At 54.6% G+C, this 9,911-nt stretch overlaps 2 protein-coding genes across 3 annotated transcripts in view; both read right to left on the minus strand.

Moving 5' to 3' along the window:
- Nucleotides 1-219: 219 nt before the first annotated feature.
- Nucleotides 220-6,447, minus strand: Fam189b (family with sequence similarity 189, member B). Of its 2 annotated transcripts, none has more exons than XM_013015056.1 (12): nt 5,623-6,447; nt 5,363-5,419; nt 5,052-5,162; nt 4,844-4,963; nt 4,650-4,757; nt 3,801-3,973; nt 3,583-3,682; nt 3,175-3,244; nt 2,360-2,905; nt 1,644-1,712; nt 1,019-1,272; nt 220-937 (listed from the first exon to the last, which is right to left on the minus strand). In XM_013015056.1, the coding sequence occupies exons 1-12, from the start codon at nt 5,845-5,847 to the stop codon at nt 764-766; spliced, it is 2,007 nt and encodes a 668-aa protein (XP_012870510.1). In that variant the 5' UTR covers nt 5,848-6,447; the 3' UTR covers nt 220-763. The 2 variants fall into 2 exon arrangements, with proteins under 2 accessions (XP_012870510.1, XP_012870509.1); XM_013015055.1 differs by having other exon boundaries at nt 3,801-3,976; nt 5,623-6,392.
- Nucleotides 6,448-6,914: 467 nt separating this feature from the next.
- Scamp3 (secretory carrier membrane protein 3) overlaps nt 6,915-9,911 on the minus strand; it is an 8,815-nt gene continuing 5,818 nt past the window's right edge. The window contains exons 5-9 of the mRNA XM_013015227.1: nt 9,370-9,498; nt 8,723-8,882; nt 8,525-8,626; nt 7,663-7,780; nt 6,915-7,376 (exon numbers count right to left, since the gene is read on the minus strand). Coding sequence (XP_012870681.1) covers nt 7,230-7,376; nt 7,663-7,780; nt 8,525-8,626; nt 8,723-8,882; nt 9,370-9,498 — 656 coding nt within the window. The 3' untranslated portion in view covers nt 6,915-7,229. The remainder of the gene's footprint in view (nt 7,377-7,662; nt 7,781-8,524; nt 8,627-8,722; nt 8,883-9,369; nt 9,499-9,911) is intronic.

A 9,911-nucleotide genomic window follows, 5' to 3' on the forward strand; every position in this document is an offset into this window, starting at 1 on the left:
TCTTTTTGTCAGTTGTGGGGCTTGAACTCTGGGCCTGGGCGCTGTCCCTCAGCTCTTCAGCTCAAGGCTAGCGCTCTACCACTTGAGCCACAGTGCCACATCCAAATCTTTTGCTATGAAAAGGAGAGATCCAGACATAGTATCTTGAGTTTACTTAGTATGAAAGGTATCTGCACAAATTTCATTGAGAATAGAAAAAATAAAAACAGTGCAGGAGAGAAGGGGAAAATTGAAATTTATTGAAGGCTTAGTGTTAAGAGCTTACAAACATTCATTTCCACAATGGTTTACAGATGAGGCAATTGGAGTTAAATAACTTGCCCAAGGTCATGCAGCTAGTGGTGGCAGGGCTGAGAGGCCACCCAGATTCTCTGACTCTTCTTGCCTGCCTCTCCAATACATCACGCAGGCACAAGTCTCCCTGTACTTAAACACCAAGACTTGCCTTTGCCCCTGAGATCAGAAAGAGCCACTCTCATGCTGGAGAGAGTTTTTCCGCCTCTGATGCAGAAAGCAGGTGCGTCTCCCCCCACAGCCTGAATACTCATGCAGCACAGGATAGAAGCTCCCATAGTCTGGAGGGGCTGAGGCAAGCAGCAGGAGCCCCCAGAGGTAGGAGGGAAAAGGGACACTTTGGGATGTATACAGCAATTTCTTTTTGTGCCAGCAGTGCAAGGGAGTGTTGGGGATGCTGGTCCCAACCAGCTGGGGCCCGAGGCCCCAGCCTTCATGTAGATCTGTTCAGTGGGACAAGAAACTCAGGTCAGAGCCCAGTCTCCCTACTGCCTGCATTGAGGCTGAGGCTCTGTGGACGGGTTCCACGTTCCAGCCTGCGGCCAGACAGGAGCCTTCGAAGGGAAGAGCCAGAGCTCAGATCGCCACAGCTGCGAAGGTGGAGGCTCTCACGGCCTGGCCGGCCCCACGGACTCCGGGGCACCTGGAAAAGAGGGCATTGGTATGACCTAGCCTAAAGTTCTAGGCTTTCCCAGGGATCTTTTCTGGCTCTCCTAATGCTTACTTGCTTATGTCCATGGGCTCCAGTCCCAGTGGGGTCTGGGGACTTTCTGGACATCTGGAGGAACCGAGTGACCAGACCCCGGCCTGGCCAGCTTCCTTTCAGGTCCCCCAGAGAGTGGGCAGGTGCAGGGCCTGAGGGCAGGGGAACCTTCTGGAAGGTGGGCACAGGGCGCCTTTTCTCAGCTGAACGGGCACGAAGCAACTTGGGGGAAGGACAGTGGGCAAGGCGAAAGAGGCAGGCTTCAGAGCAGAGCCCTGTGGAGACAAAGGGAGAAGAGAGTAAAATGGGGTGCAAGCCAGGTGCGGGTGGCTCACACTTGTAATCCTAGCTTCTCAGGAGGTTGAGATTTGAGGATCATGGTTCAAAGCCAGCCTGGGCAAGGAAAGTCCATGAGACTCTTATCTCCAATTAACCACCAGAAAACCGGAAGTGGCATGGTGGCTCAAATAGTAGAGTGGTCACCTTGAGCTGAAGAGCTGAGGGACAGTGCCAGGCTGAGTTCAAGCCCCACAACCAACAAAAAGGATAAAAAAAGAAAAGAAAAAGGAAAAAGAAAGTAGGGTGCAGAGAGGACCAGGCAATGCTCCCCACCCCTCACCTGACAGATGTCAACTATATGGCTAACCTGTATCTGCAGAGGAAACAGAGGCAACTTCTTCCTCAAGCACTTTGGTATAAAGGTCCCTGAAGTCAGCTGGAGAGGAGAGATAGGGACTGAGCGGGAGGCCTTTGGGGACACCTCTGCCATCCTACACCTCCCTTGGGAACTCAGGCCCAGAGGAGTTTTCATGGCTTCTACATCTCCATCTCTGCTCATGTCTGCCAGCCACTAAATGGTACAGTGCAGGCAGGCAAGACTACCAGTGCCAGAGCCTTCTGAGCTCCTGGCACCTCAAGGTAATGACAAGCACTTTCTGTGCTCGGGTCAAGTGTTCCTGTGCCTGATTTTCCTTTCTGTGCTTGTGTCAAGCGTTTGTGTGCCTGACTTTTCTTTCTAAGACTAAGCATGTCTGTCTGTCCCTGCTTGGCTTCCTAGATCAGGTGCAGTCAGGTGCAGGGAAAGGCTGCAGAGTGTGTGCATTACCTTTCTTCTCAGCGAGTCCACAGCACGTTGCGTGGAGGCGCTGTGATTACACCTGCTCTAAGGCTTGCAGAGGATGGGTTAGTAGCCCAAGGTTGGGAGCTGTGGAACCCATCTCCCCCAGAGGTGATCACTGAAGACATGCATCGCAGGAATGTTCTGCTTCCTTTCTTCCTTCTCAGGGGCCTTGAATCCAGGGCCTCCCTGACCCTCTAATTCCCAATGCTCCCCCTCCCCTGTACCCAGCGGGGGTTGCTCACCAGTGTCGTTGGAGGTGGTGATGCCCGGGTCGCTGTGGGACCTTGGCAGCAGCAGCGGTGGCGGGGGAACCGGATGAGGAGGCCGGTGCCCCGGTGGGGTGAGAGAACCTGAGCTATCGCTGAAGCGTCGAGTGGGGGCTCGGGTGGGAGGGGTGGCCCCAGGGTGGCTGCCTCCCCGGGGTACCCGCCGCCTCAGCTCGGGGAAGCAGGGCCCCACCCAGGGCGGCCAGCCCTCCAGCCGGTGGCAGCTGCGCGCAGCTGTGGGGGCACCCAGCGGGGGCGGGGCCTCAGGGGCAGAGCAGGAATAGGAGCGGGCCGCCCGCGGGGGGCGTCGAGGCAAGGGGCTGTCCTCGAAGGGGCCTCGCAGGCCGCAGTCCAGGCTGAGGCAGTAGCCGGCGCGGCTGCGCTGGATAGAGCGGAAGAGCACGTAATCAACGGAGCGCACGGAACCCTGCAGCTCCAGCAGGCACGAGTCCTCGGACGGGCTGGAGCCCCCGGGGAGGTCACCGATGGCCGACAGCACCAGAGACCCGCTGTCCATGGACACTGTGGGCGGCAGGGGGCGCTGAATATCAACAGCCCATGGCCCAGCCAGGCAACTCCTCTTTTCCCAAACCCTAGCCTCTCCCCGGGCCACTTGCCTCCAGTGTTATCATGGGGGAAACAAAACCCAGATCCAGGGTTCAAGAAGCCACAGCCCTCATCCGTCCCCTACATTACCAGCTTGGCCTTGCTTTCCCCTCCTTTCACTCCCACCCAATCCTGTCGTCCCTGGAAGTCCGGGCCTTGTCCCTTCCTTCTCATTTGCTACTTACCATCTACAATGGAGGCCACTCTCTCACAGATACAGGAGCCATCATGTAGCTGGGGATCAAACAGAGTGGCCTGCAAAAGACACAGGGCAAAGGTCCAGCCCTTCACACTGTCATGGCCATCCCAGGTGCTAGAAACAGCTCTGGAGACCTAGATTCCAGACCAGCTGGGTCACTGCATGCATCACTTAACTTAAAGGGGCCTCGGTTTCCACATCTGTAAGATAGAAATGATACTTCCTCTCCTACCCACTTCACCAGGCCAAAGGGGAAAAAAAAAATCAAAGATGACAGTGTTTGCACTAGTACTCTAGAGACCATGGGACTATTATCTTTATCCAGCAACTACAGCTTGCTTAGCTTTCCAGACTCTACCCCATGCTGCCCAGCCACACCAAGCCCTGTTCTCACCTGGCTGTCTCCTCGTAGCCCCATAACAGCCTCATAAGAAGGGGGGCAATCAGTAGGGTACAAGGGCACGGGGCTGTCCATGGAGCCATTGTATGTGATGCTGGTAAGGATGAGGGAGAAGATCAAATCCTGGAAAATAGCTCCTACTTCACAAAGATCCTTTCCCCTAACCTAGGCCCAGCCCCAGTCCCCTTCCCCAGTTCCTTACCCAGCCTCACCTCTGTGCATCAGTTTCTGAGCTGCAGGTATACTCTGGGGGGTAGTAAGGTGGTGGGGGCACAGGCGGTACAAATTCCTCCAAGTCCAACATGGTGTGTAGGAGGGGGGCTGGAGGCGATGATGTACAGGCCAGAGAACCCAGGGGGCCTGAAACTGAGTGCTCAGGGGCCAGCTGCTGGGGGAGGGGGAGACAAACAGGTCTATGAGATTGGTTTCTGGAAATATAGCTCCACCTTGGGTTCCAAACATCCAAGTTCAGGCTGTGGGGCCTGAACTCTGGGTCTGGGCACTGTCCTTCAGCTCTTCAGCTCAAGGCTAGCGCTCTACCACTTGAGCTACAGCATCACTCTGGCTTTTTCTGCTTATGTGGTACTGAGGAATTGAACCCAGGGCCTCATGCATGCAATGCAAGCACTCTACCACTGAGCCACCTTCTCAGCCCCCATCTACTTTAGTTTTACGGCCCTGACCACTTCATGTTACTATAGTTGTAACACCTCCTCTCCCATAACTAGTGCCTTAACATCCCCCCCCCCTACACCCCCGGACTCTGCGCCTTTACCCAGAAATTCCTCTTCTTTACAGCCTCACTGTGTCCAGAATTGCCACTTGTTTTCTGTCACCACAGGGCTGTCCATCCTTTACGCCACCTACATCTAGGACCTTCTTGATTCTACCCAGCCACACTCCCTCTAAAGCCCCCTCTCCTGGTCCTAGACTAGCATCACACACCTCAGCCCAGTTTGCCTTGCTCAGAATCCAAACCTGTAGCTACCACCTCTCCAGGCCCAGTCCCAACACACATCCCTGGTTCTTGCCATAGGGCTTGATCCTAGTTCCCCTCTCACCGTATGCACAAGGTCCAGGGAGAAGATTTGAACACAGCATACAATAGCAGAGAGGGTACAAATTATGGCAGCACAAACTGTGAGCCCACAGACACTGAAAAGCAGGTTCTGGGGAAGGGAAAAAAGTAGAGGAGTGAACGCAGGTAAATCCCACCATACCCTGCTATGGGAAGGAATCGGGCAGGCATGCTCACCTTGAGGGCCCCTCGGGCTTCATCACAGGTGGAGTTAAGGGCAACTTTCAGTTCCTGTCCTGACTCTGGACAGGGCCGGAGTAGGGGAACAGGGGGACAGCACACACAGACATTCCCGTCCTGAGTAGGAATAGGGAAAGTGAGGCAGCCAGGGTCATGACCAACTCAAATGTCCTGCATGCTTCCCCAAACCAGCCTCAAATCTCACCATGGAGCAATCTCGAAAGTCCCGGGCCAGCTGAGCATTCTTACAGGAGAGAACAGAGCCAGCCATGCTGAGCATGACACAGAGCACCGAAAGCAAGGAGAAGAAAGAGATCTGGGGAAAAGAGGGTGCTAATTTAGGGCATGAACTTTCTGAGTACCCCTCTACCACAGATGGAGCCACCCTTTTTCATACACGCTTTGTGCCTGTCTGGCACCATCTGGAGAGCCAATTCCCTTCCTGAAGACATAAGTGGGCATCCCCTCTGGTGCTGGGCACTTGCCTCCCAGTGGGCATTGGACCCCTGCACCTACCACTAGAGTGAATGGCCGCTTCCAGGTCACAATGCCAACCACCCCGGAGAACGCCAGCTGGGGACAGAGTGGGCACAGGCTTAGCCTAGCAGGGGAGGCACCTGAGTGAGCCCCTCGCCACAGGATGCACCCATCCCTGCAAGGAGGGACAGGACCAGGAGAGGGAGGAGAGGGGAGGATATAGGCTTACGGCTGGCGAGGAGTGGGGCCTGAGGAGCCTCCCCCACCCCACTACTGTGCACCCTTTGAACCCAACTCACCGAGAACCCAGCCCAAGATGGGCAGGACCTCTTGATGCTCTCGGTGGTGGTGACAGAAGAGGCCACCATGCTGAAGGTTACCACCAGGATGCCCAGGAGGACCTGGGCCAGCCCCAGAGTGAGCAGGGCCTGCAGCCAGGGTCGGTGGAGGCGGAGGTGGGTAAGGCCCCGGGTGCTGGGCCGGCTGGTTAGCGAGCGGCTGGAGTCACTAGGCGAGGGCATCATGCCTGCCACTGGGCTGCCTGCACCTCTCCCGGGCCCCCCTGGCGCTTGGGAGCATCTCAGAGGCGCCCAAGGCCCCGTCCTTTCTCCTCTCCACTCCCCTCGCTCTAGAGCCCACCCCCTGGCTGGGTCCTCTGGGGCATCGCCCAGGGACGCCAGCTGTGGGGGGGGCCAAGGGAGGGGCGTCACGGAGGGACCGCGGGGTGCTCCCTCCCCACCACGGGCACCGGACGGGCACCTTGCCCAGGGTGGCGATGAGGACGCGGGGACACTGGTTCATCGCATCTCCTTAGGGAAGAGGGGCGCCGAGAAGGGCCGGTGCCAGAGTGAGAAGAGGGCGGCGGTCGGAGCCCAAAGAAGGGTGGGATGGGTAAAGGCGAGAGGGATGGAAAGAAGTCTAGAGAAGAGGGGAGGAGTCGGTAGGGGTGACTCTAGAGGCGCGGTCGGTGTGCCTTCAGGGTGTCCAGTGGGATCCGGGGTGCCTGGTGGGGAGAGGCCGCGGCGCCGCGGCCTCCCGGATCGCCCGCCCCGCTCCCCTCCCCACCATGCTCCGCTCCCCCAGCTCGGGCTGCAGCGGGTCGGGCCGTGGAGGCGGGGGGTGGGGACGGAGATGAAGCGAAGAGGGGCGTGGCCGCGTGGTGCACCCTGGAAGCTGTAGTTCCACGCAGGCCAGAGGGAGGCGGGGTGTTAGGGCGAGGCGATCCCGAAGCAGGGGCTTGGCCGGAAGCTTGCCCGGACCCCCTGCCCAGTTGTTAATGATTATTCCATACCCACTTGTGCCCTGTCCAGCCTCTCAGGCGCTGGCGCAGCGCTCCTGGCACAGGCAGCAGGCTCTTCCACATCATTAAGGGAGAGGAGTGGAGGGCTACACTTCCTGGTGTCTCTACATTTCCGCTCCCAACCAAAGACTTCCTGCTCCGGCTATCTGGTTCTGCCACCCTGTCCCCCACTGCTCACAGGTGACCCTCCAGCCAGGTCCCCCCTTTCCCCATTCTGCTTCCACTCCAGTCTTCCATATTTTTTTCTCTTTCATAATATTTTTAAGTCCTAGTAAAAAATTCAATAAGCCAGTGAGTTCAGTTACACTTCCTTTTTATTTAAATAACCGAAGCGACAGCCTTGGCACAGCAGAGGGAGGCTTTATTGGGGAGTGTGAGAAATGGCAGCAGTGTGACCTGACGGGAGAGGAAGGGTGAGCAGTCACTGGGTCAAGGTGGGCTCCCCACCGCCCCAAGTCAGGCTCAGGAGTCATGGCTGTACAATTGGGGGCACTATACAGAAACCATCAAGTAGTGATGTCTCTCCCCAAGTCCCAGAGACCTCAGGGATGGAGGCTATGTCAGGGCCTACATCAAGTGGCCGAGCCAGGGCATCCTGGTAAGGGGTCATGGAGTGCGGAAGGCATTTTCAGCAGCCCCAGCAGCTGCATTAGCAGCTGCAGTTCGAACTGCAGGGTTAGAGAAGACACCAGCAGCAAATTCTTGCTGGGCCTTCTGAAAGCTGGCACCGGTGCGGCGATACAAGGAGTGAATCTGCAAGAAGAGGGTAGAGATGTTACAGCATAGGCCAGACCCTGGCACCCTGCAACCACAAGACACCCACCACCATTCACCAGCCTGCTGCTCCCACTTTTTCTTCTGGGCTCTATCCAGTGTGCACACAACGCACATACACCCATGTACACACACACACACCCCAAAGGTCCATTAGCTGAGAACCCGCCCCTCAGCCTGGCCTGCCCCAGTTGTTCCTGATGTTCTACTCAGGCCCTAGGGACCCATGAGCTCACCCTTCTGGCCCCACCTTCCAGTCCCTCACCCGCTTCAGCATCACGATTCCCAGTACAGCGATGCCTGTGAATAGCAGGGCAACCAGCAGCATGAACACAGCTACAGCCATGTTGGCCTTCACCTCCACCACAGCAGAGACCCAGCCACTGTGGAGAAAGCATGTGCTGGTGAGGAGAGGCTCCTCACAGCAGGGCTGCCATCCTCACAGTTTCTCTGCTGAGTATGTGGCAAACATGCTATATTTCCTACCCCTCCCATCAGCGGTTACTCCCCTGCCAGTCTGGCAGCATTCCATGAACCACAATTCCCGCTACCACACTCTCTTCACAGTTTAGCTCCAGTTTTTGAACCATTAGCTCCTCACTCTCTTAAGGCCTGCTGGGCAGGCATCCTTACTCCACACAGACTCTTCTCTATAAGTCTGCTCTTCTTTCTTCAACTATGGTTATATAAACCTCCTCCAGGAAGCCTTCTCAGAGCCACCCTCCGCAGCCTTTCTCCCCTCAATCTCTGCCTATCTAGAGTTGTCTGGTCTGTATTCTAAGTATATTCTGTCTCTCATTAAACTAGCACATCCAAAAGGGCGGGGGGGGGGGTCTTTTTTGTGTTCTAGTACCAAGGCTGGAACTCAGGAACTTGTGCTTTTACTCTCCTTTCTTTGTTCTATCATTTGAGCCATACCTCCAGTCTGGCTTTTTTGTTGGCTAATTAGAGATAGAGGCTCATGCACAGACTTTACTGGCTGGGTCTCCTGAGTAGCTAGGATTATTGGTGAGCCACTGGCATCTGGCACAAATTTCATCTTGCCAGTTAAGTCCTACCCAATACCTGTGCCGGCTTTTCTAGAGGAGTGGAAGGAAAGAATGAGAGTAGATGACAGCCTCACAGACCTGAACCCCCAACCTGGGATGCCAATGGCCTGGAGGACAAAGAATACATCCTGGACGAAGAAAATGAAGAAGAAAACGAAGAAATTGAATGAACTGTCACTCCTGCAAAAAGAAAAAAAAAAATGGGGAGTGGGCAGGATTAGAGCTAGATCTGATGTGAGTTCCACCCCAGCCTCCCATCATCCATCCCTCACTTACCGGAAAGCCTTATACATGGGGCGGTACCAGCAGACAAAGGAGCAGGGAGTGAAAAGGAGAACCCAGAGCAGAGAAAGCCCAAAGCCTGAGCCATTGCTGGTCTCCACACAGAAACTGGCCAGGCAGGCGAGGAAGTTCAGGAGAAGAGCCAGAGTGCTGCCTAAAGATAAAGGAGAGAATGGTAGGCTGTTCTGGATTACAATAAAGGCTGTTTCACTCGCACAGACATCTCCAATGCTCACCAAAAGTGGCAGCATAAGAAAGGGAACACAAGACAAATAAATGTCATGTCTGATCCCCTTGAAAAGACTTTTAATGAGTTAAGAATGTGTTTAAGAGCTGGATGTGGTAACCTACACCTGTTAATTTCAGCACTTGGGAGGCTGAGGTTTAAGGATCATGAGAGAGTCTGAGGCCAGTACAGGCTACACAGTGAATTCCAGGCCAGGTGAGACAAAATACATACTTGTTAGCAGGCTGGTAAGTTCCAAATACAGTAGAAGGAGTAATCCAGGAAGATTCCTGGAGAAACTACCCGAATAATCAAATGTGAAAAAGTGAACTATCTGGCTCTCAGTGAGTGTGTTCTGGGGCATTTAAGAAATCTCTATCTATAAATTTTCTCCTAAAGGCCTCTTATCACTCACACATCCAGAGGTAGTACATGGTGGATACTGTCTTCTGAAATTCTTGGGGGATCTCCATGGAGATGTCCTGGAAAAAGCAGGGCTGAACTGGGCAAAAAGAAGGTAGAGGGGGCCAATTGTTCTGTCGACCTGTAAAGTACCAAGAGAGCAGGAAGACCTTAGGAAGGAGGTAATCACTCTCCCTTACTTCTATCACTATCCTTTCAATTCAAAGTCCAAGGAGACAAAGAGTGGAAAAAATAATAGTAATAGCAAATGTCCATTATGATTTGCAAAACCTAAGCAAGAACTCTCAGTATATGACTTTGCTTAAACCTTCACAATAATCATGTCAGATATGATTATTCCTTTTTTTTTTTCTCCTGGTTGGTCATGAGACTTGAACTCAGGCCTGGGCACTGTCCCTCAGCTCTTTAGCTCAGGGCAAGTGCTCTACCATTGAGCCACATGGCTACTTCTGATTTTCTGGTGGTTAACTGGAGATAAAGAGTCTCATGGGGGGCTAGGAAGGTGGCTCAGTGGTAGAGCGCTAGCCTTGAGCT

This window comes from Dipodomys ordii, unplaced genomic scaffold, assembly GCF_000151885.1.
Source record: "Dipodomys ordii isolate 6190 unplaced genomic scaffold, Dord_2.0 Scaffold26, whole genome shotgun sequence".
NCBI classification, from domain to species: Eukaryota; Metazoa; Chordata; class Mammalia; order Rodentia; family Heteromyidae; genus Dipodomys; species Dipodomys ordii.

What these genes read in the sequence shown, in the direction of transcription:
- Fam189b (XM_013015055.1), bottom strand. Translation starts at nt 5,847, where the DNA reads ATGATGCCCTCGCCTAGTGACTCCAGCCGCTCGCTAACCAGCCGGCCC. An exon ending in CCCTGGACCTTGTGCATACG is followed by an intron (nt 3,977 to 4,649) that starts GTGAGAGGGGAA and finishes CCCCTCCCCCAG; the next exon opens with CAGCTGGCCCCTGAGCACTC. An exon ending in GGCTACGAGGAGACAGCCAG is followed by an intron (nt 3,245 to 3,582) that starts GTGAGAACAGGG and finishes TGTCTTTTGCAG; the next exon opens with GCCACTCTGTTTGATCCCCA.